Raw genomic sequence first — 20,561 nt, forward strand, 5'->3', positions numbered from 1 at the left:
TGTGAAGCACTTCATCCTTGCTGCGAAAGAGGAAGGTGAGTTATATACCTACTATTCTGCCTTTGTTCAGTTGGTAAGCAAAAGGAACTAGGGACAGGTATTTGAAGGTAGAAGTGGACACTCAACAAGCCTCAGTCGATGTAATCAGCAGGTTGGCAGAATATCCCAAAGAAAAGAAAAACTCTGGAACTACTTCCAGATGTAGGTATTTACAATGACATCCAAACTCGAAGACAGTGTCTCAATGGATTATGTTTGTCACGGTCTTGACAAGAAAGTATGGGAGAAGAAAAAAAAAAAAAAAAAGACATTATTCTATACTATACATTGCGCTGCAAAATCCAGCTGGACGACAGCTTTCAACACCTCATCATCAACTTGTAGATCTAGCAAACGCCAAGCTACATCGTTCCTTAACCTAGAGAAGAAGGGTGCCGGTCAAGGTGAAGAACATGACCAATCCGGTGACGACGAAAGGAGCCTTGTCAACGGAACCGATACCGCGGGTGCTTCCGGACTTCTTCTGACTCTCGCCGCTGCTGGAGGGAGAAGCAGTGTTTGTGGGAGATCCAGAACCCGGTTCCGCGTCGCCAGTGCTGGTACCCTGGGCCTGCTGAGAGCCCTCACCATTCAGACCCGGACCAGTTCCAGCGCCGTCCTTCATGAACTTCTTGGCACCGTCGGGGATAGCGGGGAGCTTAGTAGAGTCAACGAGCCAGTTGGAGTCCTTGGTGGGGCAAGCAGCGGCCTTGGTAGTCGAGGTGAAGCCGCCATCACCTGTGGGAACCGGGTACTTGCTCATGGCCTTGGCGAAGTTGGCAAATTCGGGCTTCTCCTCAACCTTGCTTCCAGGGCCAAGCTTGGCAATTCCGTATCCGTTCTCCTCCACTGCATACTCGTACATAAGACCTCCCGAGTAGACACTGGTCATCTTGTCGCTCATAAGAGCCCCAATTTCGGCGAAGTCGCGGGTGTGAGTGATGCAGCCATACTCAGAAAGGCTTATGAAAAGGTCAGATATGCTGATTTGGCAGATTTCTCTGAGAAAATTTAAGACTTACAAAATGGGGATGCCATAACCTGTGAACATCTTCACCTTTTGGTCCCAGCCGGAGTCCACAAAGTTCGAGCTGCACCAGGAATAATCGTTCTGTATCTGATGTCAGGTTCTGAACTGCCCAATCGACCCAAAGGAAAACTTACGAAGGCGAAGAAGTCGCTTCTCTCGTCGTCAGTTCCGCAGTTCATGTAGCTGGCGAGCTGCATGCGGTTCTGAGAGACATCCGCAGCCGAGTATCCAACAGGAATCTTTCTGTAACCACGGTTGCCAATATACTGGCGCATATCACGAGTGGTGGCCTTGACATATTTGGCTGCCAGGGTGCTGTTGACCACATCGTTGATGACCTCGTTGCCCGAGAAGAAGGCAAGGGTGTTGTCGTACTTGGCAAAAGCGTCGATTGTGGCGAAAACGCTCTGGAGGTACTTGTCATTGTAGGACTGATGGGGGTCGTAACGGTTAAGCGAGTAAAGGGGGGTGTTGGCGTCAATAACGACATAAATTCCGGCATCGGCCAAGAGCTTCATGCAATCGTCGTGCTTCTTGGAGTTGTCCACCATGTAGACACGGATGGTGTTGACTCCCAGCTTCTTGAACTCGGCAACGTCGCGCTTGCACATGTCGAGATCGGCCAAGGGATCCGTCATGCCGGACGATCCTCCCGGCTGGTAGTCGATTCCTCTGATATAGAAGCGCTCCTTGCCCTTCCAGAAGGCTATCAACAAAGAAATCAGCATTTCCGCTTGTTGAAAGGTCACATCTTCCAAAGCCAGAACCACTCACCATTTCCGGAGACTGTGACAGCAGGGAGATCAGCCCGCTTGTGTGGTTGCTCCCGTTCGGTTGGCGTCGGGGTCGCTGCACTGAGGCTAGCGATGGACGCCAACGCCGACATCAAGCTGATAGACTTCATTTTGGTGGCGCCAATACTTTCTCGAGTATGTGATGTGTAAGCGAATTTGCTGCAGGCGTTCAGATTTCGCGTCGATAATAATTATCGGGCAGTCTATGTATGAAGAGGGGTGATAGAAGGCCCAGCAAGAAAGTCCAAAATGGGCTTTATGAAGATTGACCAAGTAAACAAAGTGAAACAGAAATAATCAGAGATGGAAGAACTTGATGTATGCGATCAAAACCGAACGAGGGGATAGGGCAAACAGCCTGTGTACAGAACGAGGGGAAACCGTTTCAAGCACGGAAATGTTGTTGAGAGTGGAAGGTGCTCTTGAAGGATAGAGCAACTGGAGTGAAACGAGGAGGGGGGGACGAGCACATAAAAAGCAGCCGTGTCACCACAGACGTCGAATTGCCAGCCGGAGCCGTTCAGATTGTTTGGTAAGCGCATTGTTCATCCCTTCCCGTGTTCCTTTCACAAGATGGACCGGGCAAGTTCCTTGGTGGAGTTGTAGTGGTGATCGGACCGGTGCGGGTACCTGGCATTGGAACATCTTGGACGCATAAAGGCCGATGATTCAAGGTTTGAAGATAGGTAGAGCCCCGGTCATTGATCCAGAGAGGAACAGATTAACGGGATGTTCAAGATTTACCTGCTTCTGTTTCATGTCTTTTCCACTGCAAGCGCAGACCTTGAACTTTAGTGCTGCATCAAGGTCGAAGGCTGTGCAACTCTCTCCTGCAAATCTCTAAAGATCAACATCCACGCATCGAGAAGTGATCGTCTGTCGTGCCTCGGGGTATTTGCAGCCTTTTCCTCTGTCACAGGTATACATAACGAGTTTCATTCGATATGCAAGCCATCCAACGTCGTAGTGGTCTTTGATAATAATAGAACAAGCCGTCGAGGATAACTCGGGCACTCCGACAACATCCTGCAGAATTGTTGTCCGTGGGACATGTGGGACGAGAGTCACCTACCAAAGCGTTAACAATCAGTTCGCAAGGAGGACAGCGATTGCGCGACACACAGCCAGCCGCCTCGATGTGTTCTTGTTCCGTTTGCTGAATCTGCTAGATCTTTACTCCGGAATTCGACTCTCCCCGGTGTCAGGCTTGAACATAGTAAAATGCGGCTGTGAGCTTGGACGACACAAGGCACGAACTGTGATCTAAGCTCCCAAGATGGATCTGGTACCCGAATCACTGGCGCCCTTGGCACAAAAAGCTTGAACTCACGACAATCATGGACAACCTTGAAGCTTTCTGGATGGAAGTGAATGGCTTGTCGACGGAAGAAGACCGGATAGAAATTGATTGGTCCATGCACCAACTACGTCATACCGTTTCAGAAACTCGTGATCTTGGCAGGGTACCCCAAACAATTAAAAAGGGGTAATGAGAAGGGAACGGGAGAAAGGGGGAAAGCAAACTCAGCTGACTACCGATCAACAACACTCCTAAAACGACGTTGCAGTTGAAGACTGATGTACAAATAAGAGCCCGTGAGATCTTCTGAGGTCCCTGAGGAATTAATTTAAGCTTTTCCCCCGTATCCATGGGGTAATAATCAAATCCAATCTTCAGATCCAGGCCGGGGAGCTATCGCATCGCATCGCCAAGCTCAGTCTGGGATCAAAACGAACCTGTCTTGAGCCATGAGAAGCGCATCGACAGGTATACTATACAGTCTGGACGTAGTTCGCCGGGACACTCTTTGTCACTCCTCCCTTTTCGACCTCTGCCCACCCGTCTCCTTGGTCCTCCTTAATCAGAACGAATCTCTCGCCCACAGTCATGCTGTGCTCCGTGTCGCTACCAGCTTGGTAATCGTACAGCGCCTCAACATACTGAAGCTTTTTGGCTCCCCGTCTTGGCGCCACTGCAGGCCCCTTCTTCTTCGTTGATGCCGCGATGGATGAGCCGCTGTTGGAGTAAGTCGATGGTGGCCGGCCCGATTGGCCCGTGTGCTGTGGTACGAGAGCCGTAGGAGTAGTTGGTGGTAGTATCTCGACATATGATGTCGGTACATTGCCTTCCTTGTAGCCAGCCCGCACCCTTGTCCACCCGCTTCCCGCTAATAAGTGTGTGAGCTACTCGTATCAATTATGCCAAGGGCAACGGTACTTACTATCTGGTTCCAAGACCACAAGTTCTCTTCCCTCGGGCACTGAGAGTTCGCCTTCACCTCCAGCTTCGAAGGTGTATAGCATCTTCGCCTTCTGTTCCTGATGCCCCCCGCCATTAGAGGCGCTTCCTGGCACTTCGCTCATGAATGCCGGGGGTGGCGGGGCCAGGATGCGATTCTTCCGGGGTGCGCTAGACGGTGTTGGTGAGGCTGCCGGTGGCCTTGTGTTAGGAACATCTGGAGGCGCATCGTCGTCAGGCGAAATGGGCCCGGAAATCGATCGTTGAGCGCTGGCCGCATACCCAGAGCGCACCGAGCTGACTGTGTTTGACCGAGTGAGATCAGGCATCTCGTTAACATGGCTCGACGATGTGGAAGGCTTGAGCAGCGTGTTGGCCAGCTCTTGTCGTTCCTGCTTATACTTTTTACGCTCCTCCTTGTTCAGCTCCCCTGGACACTCGGCCGGTACCTTCATCTCGCATTTGCTATGGCAAGTATACCCGCAGTCCCGGCAATCGAAGCCCTTGGCTGACAAGCCCCATATTCTCTCTCCGCACAGATCGCAGTTAGTGGGAATCTTGAAGGTTTGCGACTTAAAATTGTGGCTCTTGGCACCCAGTGTCACGTCACCAACGGCTGAAGTAATGGTGGACGTCTCGACCTCTGCTGTCAACCGCTTCCGGTCGACCTGATGCAGGTCCTCTTGCTGCAAGAAGAGCTGCGTGAGAACCAAGAACTCATCCTGTGTTTGCTCTGTCCCTTCAAGCACCCTCTGTTTCGCTCGCTTGGTTGCTTCCACCTCTCGCCTCTTCTTATCTACCTCACGTCGCAATTCTCCGAGTTGGCCCTTTGACTTATTCAGCACATTGCGCAAATAGATTTTGGCTGGCTCGTCCGTAACCATGGAATCGTCATCGTGCCATACTGGGCTTGGCTCAAACACCTTGTCGGGAGGCTCCTGGAAGGCACCGGTATTGTGCTGCATGTACATCATCGAATCTAGCTGAGGTTCATTCCGCACAATCTCCTTGGCCATGTGGTCAACCTCACCACTGCAGTTCTGAAGCATGGAAAACTCAAGCTGAGTGGCTTCGGACCAAAACCCGTTCAACTTCATTGTGCGGAACTCGGCAAGATCTTGCATGTTGTCCATGACTTCGGGAAGGAATTCGTGGTAGTGCTTCTCCTTTTGCTTGTTGGTAACGTTGATGGTGATCAGGTAGGTGTTCTTCATGTTGTTCATCTCTTGTAGCTGGTGTTGAAACGAACTCTGCGCCTTTGCCTTGTCGAATGCCGACTCTGACTTTTTGCGTTTGCTCTCAACATCCTGGCATACCGAGTCGTACTTGGTCTTGACTTTCTGCAGTGCGGCATACTGGGCTTCTTTTTCTTTTTCTAGCTTTTCAGCATATTCGACTTGGCGTTTGCGTTGCGCGTCCAGTTTAATGGCCACTTCTTTGATCGGCTCCGCAATCTTGGTGATAAACTCGTTCGCGAGTCGATCGTGTTCGCTGGCGACCAGTTCAAGCTTGGTTAGAATGGTAGACCATGTAGTCATCGAGGCGCTAGTTACACGGAAACCGGTCAGTCAGCTGGAATAGAACACCTAAGCAGATGTGACCATGTTCCAAAGCCTTGTCGTACCTCTCAAGGGACCCAGGGGTCATTGTGGGGGTGTCGCCGACACTCAGGCTCGTTGACTTTTTGGCTTTCTTGTCATAGTACTTCTTTGCTATTGCGCTCAGCTCGGCACTATATCGCTTCTCGGCGGCGCTCCTTTCACGGAAGAAAGCCTGCACATCGTCAAAGAAGGCAATGTTGTTGGCCACATAGACATTGGCCGGTTTAAAGCCATCCTGCATGCGGGCATGTCAGTCCAAGACCACAACCACAAGTTTAAGCCTCTGAGTAGGCCAGGTGAGATGATAACAACCTTAAGCACGGTGCCAAAGGATGGCGCGATTTCGCCCTCGGCCATAGTTTGTTGGAGGAGCTTCTATCAATACGGAGAGTTGTCGTCGTGGATAACCATGCAAACCAGTAGTCGGGTATACATGCAATCTAGACTTCGGGAGAAGATGAATGGGATTGCTCCGTCGGCTGTCGTCGTGTCTGAATCGATGATGAATCGTGCAGTGCTGGTCCTGAGTATGTACAAGTAGCGGCAGGAACCCGTTGGGTCTTTGGAGGAATGGACGGGACCGGCGGAGCGTTTGAGTGTTACTCCAAGCAGAGGTAGAAGAAGCACAGCAGATACAGCGTTAAAGAACAAGCAAGTAGTAGAGCAAGAAAGCAAGAGAAGGCAGGAGGTACCCCTCCAACAGCTGAAGATGTGCTATGTAATCGGCTGGTTATCCCGGTCCGTACACCGTAGCCCGAGCAGCCGGCAAGACCTGAGCTGGGATGTAGGAGCACGATGAATGGCCCCCGCGCTTGGGTACCTACCTAGGTAGAGGTAGGTAGTAATGAGAACTGGGGTGCTGGTGGCTAACCTCGAGGTACTCAATTTAAGAAGGCTCCAGCTGTGCCGTCGGACCTGCGGCTTGGCCGGTACTACTAGTGCGGTCAGGCAGTATGCGTTAACTGCATGAAGATTGGTTCGGAAGAAGCATCCGTTCGTTACGTAACTCTAGGGATAGTTAGAGGTAAGAATTGGAATTCAGAAGACGGAAAGAGAAACCTCGTTTGGCCAAAGAAACAACTACTAGGTAGGTATGGACTTAAAGCCTCCTTAAAGAGACAGCGGGCGGGACCCCGGCCACTAAGCCACCCGCTGCTGGCTCGTGCTTTGACCATTCTGGCCTCCGGCTTCTGCCAGGGCATCAAGCGTTAATTCCAGGGCAGGTACAGTACCGACTACACTACGACGCTACTACCTCTACACTAGAACGGGCAGCAAGTAGGTATACTGCGTACACTAGTGTAGAGGAAGGTGCAGATGCCCCACTATCACTCTGGTTTGATGGCGTCGCGACTTCCTCTCAAAGTCAGCCCTGCCGCTGCCAGAATCTCTTTCTGCCAGCTTCCTTTTCCTTTCGCATTCCCTCTCCCGCCCACAAACCACTGCTGGCAGTTGCTTTGTGGTCCGTCACCAACAGCTCAAGATTCCATCGGATCTCTGAAAGAGCATTTTGTTTGCTCCAACAATAACTCCCTCTAAGGTAAGCTTGTCAGCTTGCGCCTTCTCGTCCTTGCAGCCTGGGTCTGACGCGTTGACTTGGGACGCGGGGCATCAAAACCTGACGAAGCGCAGCTTGAAACTTGACTCACCCACGTCTCGGCTTCTTGCTGTAACCGGAATATCCAGGGGGGGGCGAAAAAAAATATAACGTATCGTACTGACCGTGCGATCTTTGATTCTTGCAAGCAGTCATCCTAATCACGACGTCATAATGGCTGATCTCGCCAGCCGCATCACCAAGCCCGACGAGGCTCCGGCTGCCGCCCCCGAGGCTGCGCCCGTGTCTGCCCCTGCGTCCGAAGAGCCCAGGGCCCCCGAGAACGAGACCTCCATCGAGGAGAGCCAGAGCAACCTTGTCAAGAACGAGTACGAAGTCGAGATTAAGTTGAGCGATCTTCAGAATGACACCGAAAGTCCTCTCTACTCCGTCAGCTCGTTCGATGAGTTGGGTCTCCCCGAGGCTGTCAACCGCGGTCTGCTCGCCATCAACTTCAAGAAACCTTCCAAGGTCCAGGAGAAGTGCCTTCCTCTCATGCTCTCCGACCCTCCCCGCAACATGATTGCCCAGTCTCAATCCGGTACTGGAAAGACTGCCGCTTTCGTCCTTACCGTTCTCTCCCGCATCGACCTGTCCAAGCCCCACCAGCCTCAAGCCCTTCTGCTCGCTCCCAGCAGAGAGCTTGCCCGCCAGATCCAGACCGTTGTCCAGACCATCGGTCAGTTCTGCGAGAATTTGATTGTCGAGGCCGCTATTCCCGGTGCCATCTCGCGCGAGACGGGTGTTAGAGGCAGCGTCGTCGTGGGAACTCCGGGAACTGTCATGGACCTTGTCAAGCGCAGGCAGTTTGATATTTCGCAGTTGAAGGTTCTTGTTATTGACGAGGCCGACAACATGCTTGACCAGCAGGGACTGGGTGACCAGTGTGTCCGCGTCAAGAAGTAAGTTCATCTTTGGGCACTTGTGTTATGCGGTCTTTGCTGACATCAAGTAGCATGCTCCCCAAGACCATTCAGATCCTCCTTTTCTCTGCGACGTTCCCAGACAAAGTTCTGAGATTCGCCGAGCGCTTCGCACCCAACGCCAACCAGATGAAGCTCAAGCATAAGGAGCTTACGGTCAAAGGTATTTCGCAGATGTTTATGGACTGTCCTACCGAGAAGGACAAGTACGACATTCTCTGCAAGCTGTATGGTCTCATGACCATTGGTTCTTCCGTCATCTTCGTCCGGGTATGTTTTTTCCCTCGAATACTGCTGTAGACTTTTGCTAACGTGCTTCCAGACGAGAGAGACAGCCAACGAGATCCAGAAGCGCATGGAAGCAGATGGTCACAAAGTTTCGGCCCTTCACGGCGCCTACGAAGGCCAAAGCCGTGATGTTCTTCTCGATGAATTCCGCTCCGGACGTTCCAAGGTCCTCATTACCACCAATGTTCTGGCACGTGGTATTGATGTTTCCAGTGTGTCCATGGTCATTAACTACGACATTCCGATGAAGGGACCTGGCGAAAGGGAGCCGGACGCAGAGACATACCTTCACCGTATTGGTCGTACCGGTCGTTTCGGTCGTGTTGGTGTCTCGATCAGCTTTGTTCACGACCGTAGGAGCTTCGAAGCGCTCTCCCAGATCGCTCAGTTCTACGGAATCGACCTTATCCAGCTGAATCCCAACGACTTGGATGATACCGAGAGGAAGGTGCAAGAAGTTATCAAGTCGAGCAGGGCCCAAGCGGAGTACGTTCCCAGCGCTACTGATTCGGCCGCTTAGGTATTTGGCCGATCAATGAGTGTTGAGGGGGAGTCGTCGTCGTTGAAGTCGTTGAAGTCGTTCTTCTCTCCGGCACTGCCGCTGCCGGAGACTCAGCAGTTTAGCGGATGGTGGTGAGCTAGTGCACTAGGAGTTTATCAACTGAATCATCTAGCGTAGGCGAGGGATCATGTCTTTTCATCGTTGCTGCGACATCACGATGTTGGGAGGCCCAGAAGGAAAGGGTATGTGGGAGTGAACTCATGATGCGCATATTCCGTCATTCAAAATGGGAATCGGGAGTTTAGATCAAAGAGATACCAACAAGGGGCGAAAGATAAATTACCTTTGCAGTCAGCAAGATTGCTCAGGACGCGTTCGATACTACCCGACGTTGATACACCGGTAGACGCCAGGGTATCACGAAAATGTCAAGTGCATTGTGTCTCGTAGGGAAGGGGGGCTAAGAACGCTTATCTATCCACAACTCAACCGCCGTGCTATACATTTATGTGCCCACCTCACGTCATACCGCTATTTTTCTTTCGATTTGGATACCCCTTAGCTCCTCCCTTAGCGTGCCACCATATCCGATCTCAGTGCATAAGCGAGCGCCCTACAGCTGGCAGCCCTCTGTACACACCTTGTGCCAGGTGTGGCCACGTTCACATACCCACTCTGAGCGCCCAGAGGTTACAGCGGGCTTACAGATAGCTTGCAGTTGGGCGCCAGCTTAACTGTAAGAAGTTTAGCCTACCCCTAAGGGTATCCAAATCGACTCGGTTTTTGCGGTAACACGTTAGGCTCAGCATCGCCCTCGGTACCATAACTTTACTTCGTGGTCCGAGGCCAGCTGGATAGTGGCGCAGTTCCCCTCCCTCTCTTTGTCTCCCAGTCGTTGGGAAGCTGTTTCCTCGTCAAGACTGGTAGCATGTGGATGTGGCTGTGCAGTGCATCATGGTGGCTTGGGGGATGAAGACAACCCGCCTCAAGGCAGTGTGGTGTACAGAACCACTGGATCGTTGAGGCGAGTTTCGTGGCTGGTGAGAATCTGGGGGCGGTACCCGAACGGGAATAGCGTCGTTGATTTCTTGTTGGCGCCCACTACCCTTAGGCGTTTCCGGGGTCTAGCCCACAAGTACTTTTAAGCGCCGACCAAGCGCGTGCCGGGCGTCAGTCTCTTACTCGCCCACCTCTTCCCAGCTCCAAGCCTTCACAGCCATACATCTATCTGCGGATGTTGTTCCTGCATACCAGCTTTGGCCAGTCGACTGGAGAACCGTAACAGTGTTTCTCACTTCTGCCGTCGGCAACCATGTGCAATCCCGGATACTATGGCGCCCGAAATAGACCTGCCATCTTTTTAGACCAATAAGAGGACGGCGGACCTGGATTTCGCCCAGGACAAGTGCCTCTCCCCAGATCGCTTGTTCCTCTTCGCGGCTCCATTCGTCAGCCGCCTTGTGCAAGGGATATGAACACCGTCGAAGCCCTGCCTGCAATGGAAGGTCTCTCATGACCTCCAAGCAATGATGCCATAGCGAAAGCTCCAATAAACCCCAGTTGGCGATTAGGGCTCATCAATTATCGGGTACAAGGTGCTCACTACTCACGTCTTCAGGCAGGTTTAGCGCGTCTCTGCGGGTGAACGGCATGGGTACGACTTCAGAGTTATTGGCCGCGGCCAGGATGGCGAGGAGATTGCCGGCATCGTTAAGCGCAGCACACCGGGACTTTACTGCTTTTGACTTTGAGGTATACATCATGATGGCATGGCTCGTGAGTTCAGGAAGTCTGGTTACCTTGTAAAGGACCCCGAGTGTGACACATGGCGTTCAAGCCTCATCCAAGACTTTCCTCTCCCGGGTTCTCTCTTTTCTTTCTCAGGTACTATCTCCATCCTCCTTCAATATCATCATTTCCACATCTCTCTTTCTTGTGTGTTTCCTGTGTGTTTCCTATCCTATCACATTCGATATCCGTTTCATAATCAGTATTTCCCGACCTCAAGCCCACCCCCCTTGGGTCGCTTCTTACATCACGATATAATCCATGCATTCGCGTCTTCTGTTTCCGGTTCGATAATCATCGCATACGATACGGGCTCCGTTCTTCCCGGCCCAACGCCTGTTCCTAGTTTCGACTTCTCCTTGGTCGACTTACTCAACGCAGAGATGCTGGTCATCTCCTCTTCTAATCTTTAATCTCATCTAAGTTCGGTAGGTTGGTCTTTGGTACATCTTGTTATGCGATTTGCATTCCAACCGCCCGGAGGTCTGTTGGTTCGGGTTCCCACGTCATTGAATACCGAATCCGGTACCATGGATCTCGCCACTGGGCCGGCATAATAGGTCAATAGCAACCTGAAATGGGCTAAGAGGGAAGGATCCAAGAGAAGAGGGAACTTGGACTGGGGCAAGGAACACCTTCTCAACCTTCAACCAAAACCCGTGATCTGTTGCTGAAATGGGGGAGCGAGCGTTGTCTTCTATGACCAGTTTCCGAATCTCACCACTAATCTCATTTCCAGATGTTGCCCAGTACTATGGCCGTCAAGTCATTCTTGTGCTTGGGCTTACTATGGACGACCCTCTCGACAGTCGCCCAAGCAGCCGAACCTCAAATACCAACATCAATAGTAGAAACCGTGCCGACGTGCGCAAGGCCATGCTTCCGTTCATGGATATCGGCAAACCTCGATCTCACCTGCGGGGGCACAACACCGTCTTTACGATGCATGTGCAAGCAAATAGGTGGCGGAGGATATACACTAGGAGAGGGAGCAGTAGCATGCATGATCGGCGAGAAGGAGTTGGGAAACTGCAAGGATACTACGGCTGGTGGTAAGTGATTTGATACCACGTTTCTGGTATGAGGTATGTGGGAGGCTGACTGCTATCAGTTCAAGCAACAACAAAGGCGTACAACATTTGCGATGATGTTGATGACTCGGCGTCGAGGACTCACGATGTCATTGTAGCAACACTGATCCTCCCAACGGGGACAGGACATCTTGCTGCCCCGACTTTAACAAAAGGCACTGGCAGTGCCGCGCTTTCGACCGTGACGAAATCTGCGGCTCCTGCCTCCACCACTGCTACAGCTTCGCCAAGCGCGACAACGACGACATCAAGTTCAAGCCTTACCTCCACGACTAGTCCTGAGTCCAGCTCGGCTAGTACTGAGTCCAGCTCGGCGCAAACCTCAACTTTGAGCACACGTCCGAGCTCCGTTCCAAGCATGGAGCCCACTGCTTCCAGCACAACAACGCCAGTCACATCAGGCGCACCAGGCACACCAGGCACATCTGCTCCGGCTGGGGCGCCCGCTGAAAAGGAATCACCGCAACTCACCAGCGCACAGGTTGCCGGGATCACGATAGGCTGTGTGGCGGTTGTGGCTCTGGGTGCAGGGCTTGTACTCTTGGCCAAATGTGTGCGCCGCAAGAGGATGGGCTCTGGAGATCCGGAGAAGGGATTCAACAAAATGAGGGACTCGTTCAAGAGTTTTGGTCGCAGAAGCATCACCGGTCCTGATTTGCTGGGCATCAGCTACCCAATCCAGAGGATTCCTTCGCAACAGGGTACACCTACGTTTAGGCCCACGAAAGCACCAAGGGCTGACGGTGTTGGTTTAGCGACCCTTCCCGGATCCGCTTCGGCGTCAAACTCTCCCAGGCCTACAGTCACCAGAGCTACCGCGGGCGCCGCCCCTATTCTGCCCATGCCTGCCTTGCCGCCAGCCATGGTAATCACTCCAGCTTCCCGGACCCAGGACCCACTTGGCAAGAAGGAAACGCCAAAGCCGAACCTGACTTTGGCTATTCCAAAGAACCCACCGATGTCCGCTGTTGTCCCACCTGCTGTCCCCAGGGCTGCTCCCGCTACAGCTCCCAACGCTGCTCCTTTGACCGGAAGAGACAGTGTTATTACTGAGTTCGCAGAGGATGGCGAGGGAGATTATAGGTCGGGTACTGCCATTTGGCGTCCGCCGCCAAGTGATCCACAATCGGCAACCACCTACTACTTTGCTGATAAGAAGGGCAACTGGGTCCTTAGGCACTCAACTGTAGGCGCGGGTACGAAGACCCAAGCGCCGCCATACCCAGCTTCTTCTGTCGAGTTACCAGGCCCACAGGACAAGACGAAGGCCGAAAGGGCGTACATGCCCTACACTCCCGGCATGGTCGTGCCTGCCCTTAGAGTCCCCTCCCGGGAACGGGAGCAGGGTGCCTTTGTGGAATCACCGGTTGCAATGAGAGATGATGCTCACCCTAGGGGCAACGTGGCTTCCAGTATCTACTCTGATTACAACACTCCTCTGACCGTTGTACCTGGCCCGGAGAACCCCATGCCCGCCGTCCCTTCGGCAGTGCTCTCTGAAAACAATACTGGGAGGAACTTGACGGGCACCAAAATCAAGCGCAAGTCAGTCAAGAGAACAAGCCGGCAACGTCGGATGTCCCAGGACTCTGCCACGGAGATTGAGTCAGGAGATGAAGAAGAAGACAGCCAAGATCTTTCGCCCGTGGCGGAATCGCCTTGCTCGCCGAGCCCTCTTTCTCGCGGAAAGTCGCCGGTGTCATACCCCAAGATTCACAAGCAGGGAGAGAATGTGAATGAGGGCCTGCAACAACTTCGCGATGCTCAAGAGGCTCTACGTGGTGCTGGTGGCTCGACCGGTCCCGAACCTCCCAGGCGCAACTCCAAGCGTATGTCAACGCAGCGAGGACAAGGGCAAGCCCAAGGACAGGGACGCTTCCCCATCAGGATCGTGACTCCCGAGGAGCGAGACAACGAGGGAATGCGCATTGGTGCGGTTCCTCATGGGACGCCTCGGCTGACCGTTGGGATGTCGAAGCCCATGAATGCCCCTGTTGTTAACCCAAATAGGAACAAGAATCCTGGACAGATGAGAACCGGGTCACCTGAGGGGCGCTTCCCGATTGCTGTGCCGGTTGAGCACCAGCAACGCCAGCAACACCAGCAGTCCCAAAGGAGACAGAGTTCTATAGCCACTGGCCCCAATGGCTATTGGAATCAGCAACAACAGTCACAAGGACAGGGAGAAGGGTCTGCCTACTACTACCGTGCCCCATCACCACGCCAGTGGGAGCAACAGCAACGCCAGTTGCAACAAGCCCAGCGAGCGCAACAGCAACAGCAGCAGCAACAACAACAATCTTCCTACTACCGGCCTTCTCAAGGGCATTATGATGCTCAAATGCTGCAGCAGCAGCGTCAATACAGGCCTCAACAGCCACACATGCCTCAACAATCATGGCCGATCTTTGCCCAGCCAGCTCAACCAGAGCATCAGTCTCAACACCAACACACAAGAACCAACAGCTCCTCTCTGCTCACCAAGCGTCTCGGCGCCGAAAAGGCCGCGGCACTCGCCCTCAACCCCAACCCCAACAGCAGCTCGAACAAGAGCATCGGCAGACCTGCAAAGGGATGGGCTAGAGATGGCCAACAGCAGCAACAGCAGCAGCAGCAGCAGCAGACTGGACCCCAGCAGGCTCGCCAACAGCAGCAACAACACTGGCAAGAAGGCCAAGCGCTGAAAGGGGGCAAAAACAACTCTCAAGACCCTTACGGAGACAAGACAAACACGAATGAGTGGTACGTGGACTTGCCGCCGCCGCCGATCACGCCCGGTTGGGTGCCGGAGTTGACGCCGACGAGGAGGGGAGATGATTTATTTTTGAATGTACAGTGATTTGCGATGAACGTACACAAAAAGGGGGGGTTTTAATAATTTAATTGAGTTTGTTTTCAGCTTGTCGGGGGAGGGAGCGGAACTGGTTTATCTTTTTCTTCTTCTTCTATGCGATCATGAACCAACAGTTCATGATGTTTATGTAAATGTATTTTAGGAGATAAAATGGGGATGGCAGTCTGGATTCAGTTAGGCAAGGTTGCATTGGGCGGTGTTTAAAGGTTCTGGTTCGGGGGTTGAAGGTTGAGGGTTGGAGGTTGATACCATGAGAATGAATAGGCGATGAGGGTTATTTGGTTTTGGATATGATGATAGAATGAAGAAGGTGTGATCATGCATCGCTCTTGAGTTATTCGTTTGGCGTACAGAACAATTGAGGTCGTACATGAGTGAGTTGTGTGTCCTATCGCGGTCACGACGAGGGGTATCACGGGCTGGTTCACGTGCCACACTTTCCTCGGTGATCTTATCACCGGTAGGTATGTATGTTCCGATTGAAGAAGGGGCTAAGATAAGAACCGGTGCGGTCAACAGTGGTTAGTGTACAGTTATGTACACCTAGCTGCATTTATTAGTTTCATTGCCGACACGCAGCGTGGGGGACGACAGTCGATCCGATTGAGCGGACGCAGTCAGCTGCGAACATGTGCATTGAAACGTTGGATGTGAACGGTTCTCGTTGGTTCTGACTAAGTACAAAATGATTACTGAGCCCGCTTCCGTGGGAACACAAGAAATAAAAAAACGAGGCACTCACTCGGGCAGTCTACTAAGCCCGTTGAGCCCGTCCTCCCCCTAAACTGAGGCATCGACGACATCGCATGTTGTTTGCTTACCTTCCTTCTTGTGATAATGAGATGAGAGATGGGTGATTACATAATCCAGGCACGATCCGGCAAGTCAAGGTTGACACTGCTTGCATGCCCCTGGAGGTGGATTAGAAATCCAGATTCGGAGATCCACGACAATGGGAACCTTATTTGCACCCGCCTCGGCGACCGAAAGCGCTGAGTAAATTGCGGAAATCAGCGGAGAGACTCCACCGACAACCGCCTGGAACGATTCGATTCGGGTTCACTCTGTGGAGTTCGGAAAACAAGAGGCCCCAGTTTTGTTAACGGCCATCGAGCCGAGACCTTTTTCCATTTTTTCATTTTTCTTTTCTTTCCTGTAAATTTCACGCACTGCGCGGGCCTTGCCGACTTCCCGGCTCACATACCATAGTACGTACATGGTCGATCTGGTCTAGCCATTAGAAGGCCCCGAAAAGGGAAACTCTGACAGGTGGGTTGTCACTATCGTATTGTCTTTGATATGCTATTGCTGTTGTTGTTGCTGTTGTTCGGCTTCCTTTTTGGAAACTTCGCTCGCTCGCTTGTGGGCTGCGGCTCTGAACGGGAACCGCCGTCTCCAAGTATACCCCGGTCAAAAAATTCAAAATTTTCAAGTTCGTCTTGTTATTACAAGAACTGAAGGCTTCGCACTTTCTCAAACACTCTTGACCTTGGATCCTTTGCGCCAGTGGCTGTCCTGGTCCCTCACCTCAACGGATAGTATCAATCGATACCGGAGTCAGTTCGTTGTTTGATAACTGCACCGTATATTTCTACACGACATTGGCACAGTATTGATATTCCGTCATCGACGCCATCTGCAGATTGATACACTTTTTGCTCCATACCGCAAACCACTGGCACCCCGACGTCTGCGGACCCTACCCGGACTTCTCTATATCTCCAACCTGCCGGGATCTTTGACTTCCATTTTGTTGCCAAACGGGGAAGGGCGCCAGACTACAAACCCAACCCTCAACACTTGTTGTGTCCTCTTTCCCCAAGATACACTCTCACGTTTGACGGTTCGATTCACCCTCAAGTCCCGGGTACGCCTGCTGCAGTGGTATGTACAATGCAATTTTCTTTTTCTGTTAAGCCAGTCACAGTTATCTGTCCAGCGATTTCAATCCCCGCCCTGCCAATCATTCTGGTTACACACTCAGCCAGGTGCAGCGACCAAGTGCTTCTTCAATTGACCAGTTGCTTCTCGAGAAGATTGCGTGCGTTAATGACGCCTTCGACTCCAACACCTCACCTGCTTGGGAAGGGCGCCCATTCTCAAACACACTTGCACTGTCCCGGAAATGCAACTCGGCGCTTGGCTAACGTGGGGGACGAAACCTCTCACCACTTCTTCCCCACTGGGGACGAAGAGAGAGGGGTGACTCCGATGCTATGTGTAGATTTGAAAGTGTTATACTTTCCTACGACCGTGGTCAACCAGGCCTTGAAAAAAGGTGTGCTGCCCGGTGTGCTGCATCACGACAGTGAAGACTGCCTCAGCACAAGTCATCAGCATCCACTGGGATTTGAAGCTCGTCACATCGCCTTGTCGAGTTGGGTGGCTCATCATCCTTAAACTCTGGTCAGAGTTGCTCATTGGGTGCGCAGTCTACCGTTGCCAGTTGCTGTCCGCTCGGTTGAATAAAAACGCACGGTCGGTTTGCCAACGCGGGCGGGAAGACAACTGCTCGTACTTGAAGCATTTCTGACAGTTGTCGAAGAAGCGGCAGCGGCTTAATCAAGAAAACGGATCTCAATCGAACGGACTCTATCCCTCCACGCACCAAAGAGCAGTCGTCAGAGTAGCAATGGGTCTTCTGTACGTATATCGTCCCCGATATGGACACTCGCTGCACAAATCGCATCCCAGGGGGAAAACACCAGTCTCACCGTTCATGACGCCATATACTGACACTACAACAGAGCTTTGGGAACGGCTTTGGATTGGCCAGATGCCAAGCAGCAAGCACATCTCGTCCGTGCCTGGGGCATTAAGGTGAATCTTGACACCGTTAACTCCGGACCTTCGATGCCTTTCTGTGGAATACACCACAGTCTATATTGGGATGAGGTACCGCAGACGTATGCTAACGTGATATCAGCAATTACTCGAAATATGGAACAAGGCTAAGGGAAAGGAGCGTGACGCTATGCTCTGGGGTGATGAGGTGCGTTTTTTGGTTCCTATGCCTTGAGCTACTGCTTCTCAGGCTCCTAACACCCCGCTTAGATCGAGTACTTGGTCGTCAACTATTCCAAAGATGAGCCTAAGGTTCTGCTCTCCCTTCGCCAGGCCGATATTCTCAAAGCCTTGGCCGACAGCAAGACTCTTAAGGTAACAGGAGACTGCGCTCCTGGAACTGAGGCCAACGCAGATGCCGGGAACGTAACTCTTCCCGTTTTCCATCCGGAATTCGGAAGATTCATGCTCGAAGCCACCCCCGGAAAGCCATGGGGCATCGACTTCAAGGACCTGTTGACCGTTGAGGCCGACATGAAGTTGAGAAGGTGCATTGCCAAGGACCACATGCTTTCGAATGAGCATCCCATCACGCTCACTACTTTCCCCCGCATCGGCAGCCCAGGAGTATTCACTGAACCATCATATCCCGTCTCCGGTCCCAAGCTGCGATCGCAATTTGTCCCTGACGAGATCGCCAACCCTCATATTCGCTTCCCTACCCTTGCGGCCAACATCCGTTCGCGCCGCGGCCGCAAAGTCCAGGTCAATGTTCCAGTGTTCAGAGACGAGAACACCCCTTGGCCATGGAAGGACCCAACCGTCAACTACGACCTACACAACTGGCCCGAGGACGATGATGTTCGTAACGGCGCCGCTCCCGACAACTTCATTCACATGGATGCCATGGCTTTCGGCATGGGCAGCTGTTGTCTGCAAATCACCTTCCAGGCCAAGAACATCACCGAAGGCAGGAAGATGTACGACCAGCTGAGCCCTCTAGGTCCTATCCTGCTTGCGCTCACTGCGGCAACACCAGTGTACAAGGGCTTCATTGCCGATACCGATGTCAGGTGGAACCAAATCAGCAGGGCTGTGGACGACCGCACACCTGAGGAGCTGGGAGAAAAGGTAGGAACAACACTTTTTCAAGGTCTGATTCGATGCTGACCTTTCTATAGCCCCTTAAGAACGACAGATGGCGGATTCCCAAGTCGCGTTATGCTTCGAACTCAACTTACATCTCTACCGATTCCCGATTGCGACCTGAGTACATGGATCCTAACCTCGTCATCGACCCCGAGATCAAGCAGCAGTTGCTCGACGGTGGCATGGATGACCGTTTGGCTACCCACTTTGCTCATCTCTTCATCCGCGATCCTATCGTCATCTTTAACGAAGATCTCCAGGAGCTCGACCTGACCAAGACGGATCATTTTGAGAATATCCAGAGTACTAACTGGCAGCACATGCGCTTCAAGCCACCTCCGGCTGACAACAGCATCGGTTGGCGTGTGGAGTTCCGGCCCATGGAGATTCAAATCACCGACTTTGAAAACGCCGCCTTCTCCGTCTTCATCGTTCTCATTACCCGTGCCATCCTTAGCTTCGACCTCAACTTCTACATCCCTATCGTGAAGGTAGATGAGAACATGGAGACCGCGCATGCGCGCAACGCCAACCTCGAAAAGAAGTTTTGGTTCCGCAAGAATCCATTCCCCGTCCGCACAACCCGCAGGGGCGGCAGTGCCTCCAGATCGGCTTCTGGCACCAGCACACCCAATAGCGGATCAAGCAGACCTGCCACCCCGCCCCTGGGCCCTGTCGAGGACGAGTACAGACTCATGAGCGTCAATGAAGTCATCAACGGCACTGCGTACGCCAAGGCGACTTCCAAGGAGGTGACCGAGGATGCCGAGGAGGGCGAAGAGTTCCCCGGTCTCATCCCCTTGGTGGAAAGCTACCTCGACAGCGTCAACATGGACGTCGCTACCCGTTGCGGACTCGCTCGCTACCTCGATCTCATCCGCAAGCGCGCCAGCGGAGAGCTCTGGACGGCGGCCAAGTGGATCCGTGAGTTCATTGCGAAGCACCCCGGATACAAGAAGGACAGCGTGGTCTCGGAGGAAATCACCAAAGATCTCGTCGGCGCCGTTATCGAGATCGGCGAGAGGGAGAAGCGCGGGCTGGGTATTGATGACTTGATCGGGCAGGTGCCGGATCTGGAGAAGTTGTTCGGCGGGTTTCTCAAGGGTAAGAGCCCTTGCGGTGGTGGCCAGGCAGCTTTGGAGCAAAAGTTGAAGGATGACGACGCCAAGGCGAACGGTGTAAAGAGGAAGTTCAACGAGGAAGAGTAGGGCGGGTCACGTCACTTGATTGGCAAGGGCGAAAGTCCTGCTTGGTGAGGTTCATGGCGGGAGCCGTAGCATGTTAAAAGCCTAGGAAAGGAGCTGGATATGGGAAGGGAGAGTGGACGTTTGTGTTCTTTTGCATCATCGTTAGACTGCATTGCCTTGGATACGCTAATCACGATTATTCGCATGGTATTTTCTTCTTGGCTCATCATCACTGTAATAAAGCTCTGCGTGTATTTTATCGATGACTTGAGTTCTACGCCTGTCAAATTCTGAGGTAACCACTTCGAAGAGTAAGCTTGCTGGCCTTTATGAGCAAAAGCTAAGCCAACATATCCCAACGAAAACAGCCCGATTAGCTCAGCTGGTTAGAGCGTCGTACTAATATCAGACTTCTGATATCAAGTCAATGCGAAGGTCAACAGTTCAATCCTGTTATTGGGCACTTCTTTTTTTACCTTTTTCATTTTCATCCTCTCCAATCTCACTCAATCCATTCTTTTTCTTCAAATTCTCCGTGTTTTACTGTAGTTTACCACCAGGCTTCGTGACGTTTATCAATATGCATTGCTTTCACTTCGACTGCGTTGGACGGCTTTTCGTCTTATCGATAAGATGAACGAACTCGCCCACAACAGCCGACTGCCACCAAATTTCTTAATCATCAGAATTCGCCT

At 52.3% G+C, this 20,561-nt stretch overlaps 7 protein-coding genes across 7 annotated transcripts; 3 read left to right on the top strand and 4 right to left on the bottom strand.

Moving 5' to 3' along the window:
- Positions 1-368: 368 nt before the first annotated feature.
- On the bottom strand, positions 369-1,973 carry NEUTE1DRAFT_57855 (uncharacterized protein; the record flags this gene model as incomplete). The annotated part of the gene is made up of 4 exons (XM_009849019.1): positions 369-1,001; positions 1,062-1,150; positions 1,204-1,775; positions 1,844-1,973. 4 exons carry the CDS (start codon positions 1,971-1,973, stop codon positions 419-421), a joined length of 1,374 nt encoding a protein of 457 aa, XP_009847321.1.
- A 1,402-nt stretch (positions 1,974-3,375) lies between these two features.
- Positions 3,376-6,060, bottom strand: NEUTE1DRAFT_127697 (uncharacterized protein; the record flags this gene model as incomplete). The annotated part of the gene is made up of 4 exons (XM_009849792.1): positions 3,376-4,031; positions 4,086-5,647; positions 5,727-5,938; positions 6,016-6,060. 4 exons carry the CDS (start codon positions 6,058-6,060, stop codon positions 3,637-3,639), a joined length of 2,214 nt encoding a protein of 737 aa, XP_009848094.1.
- A 1,160-nt stretch (positions 6,061-7,220) lies between these two features.
- NEUTE1DRAFT_57860 (uncharacterized protein) lies at positions 7,221-9,494 on the top strand (the record flags this gene model as incomplete). The annotated part of the gene is made up of 4 exons (XM_009849020.1): positions 7,221-7,243; positions 7,439-8,202; positions 8,256-8,493; positions 8,546-9,494. 3 exons carry the CDS (start codon positions 7,475-7,477, stop codon positions 9,029-9,031), a joined length of 1,452 nt encoding a protein of 483 aa, XP_009847322.1.
- Positions 9,495-10,223: 729 nt separating this feature from the next.
- Positions 10,224-10,776, bottom strand: NEUTE1DRAFT_98080 (uncharacterized protein; the record flags this gene model as incomplete). The annotated part of the gene is made up of 3 exons (XM_009849793.1): positions 10,224-10,281; positions 10,325-10,506; positions 10,624-10,776. The coding sequence occupies 3 exons, from the start codon at positions 10,774-10,776 to the stop codon at positions 10,224-10,226; spliced, it is 393 nt and encodes a 130-aa protein (XP_009848095.1).
- An 853-nt stretch (positions 10,777-11,629) lies between these two features.
- Positions 11,630-11,806, bottom strand: NEUTE1DRAFT_98081 (uncharacterized protein; the record flags this gene model as incomplete). The annotated part of the gene is made up of 1 exon (XM_009849794.1): positions 11,630-11,806. One exon carries the CDS (start codon positions 11,804-11,806, stop codon positions 11,630-11,632), a length of 177 nt encoding a protein of 58 aa, XP_009848096.1.
- Positions 11,805-14,731, top strand: NEUTE1DRAFT_144256 (uncharacterized protein; the record flags this gene model as incomplete). The annotated part of the gene is made up of 2 exons (XM_009849795.1): positions 11,805-11,853; positions 11,913-14,731. 2 exons carry the CDS (start codon positions 11,805-11,807, stop codon positions 14,729-14,731), a joined length of 2,868 nt encoding a protein of 955 aa, XP_009848097.1.
- A 2,647-nt stretch (positions 14,732-17,378) lies between these two features.
- Positions 17,379-20,087, top strand: NEUTE1DRAFT_120034 (uncharacterized protein; the record flags this gene model as incomplete). Its single annotated transcript, XM_009849796.1, has 5 exons — positions 17,379-17,389; positions 17,494-17,566; positions 17,673-17,738; positions 17,801-18,661; positions 18,712-20,087. 5 exons carry the CDS (start codon positions 17,379-17,381, stop codon positions 19,885-19,887), a joined length of 2,187 nt encoding a protein of 728 aa, XP_009848098.1.
- Between the last annotated feature and the right edge of the window lie 474 nt (positions 20,088-20,561).

This window comes from Neurospora tetrasperma, assembly GCF_000213175.1.
Source record: "Neurospora tetrasperma FGSC 2508 unplaced genomic scaffold NEUTE1scaffold_1, whole genome shotgun sequence".
NCBI lineage: Eukaryota > Fungi > Ascomycota > Sordariomycetes > Sordariales > Sordariaceae > Neurospora > Neurospora tetrasperma.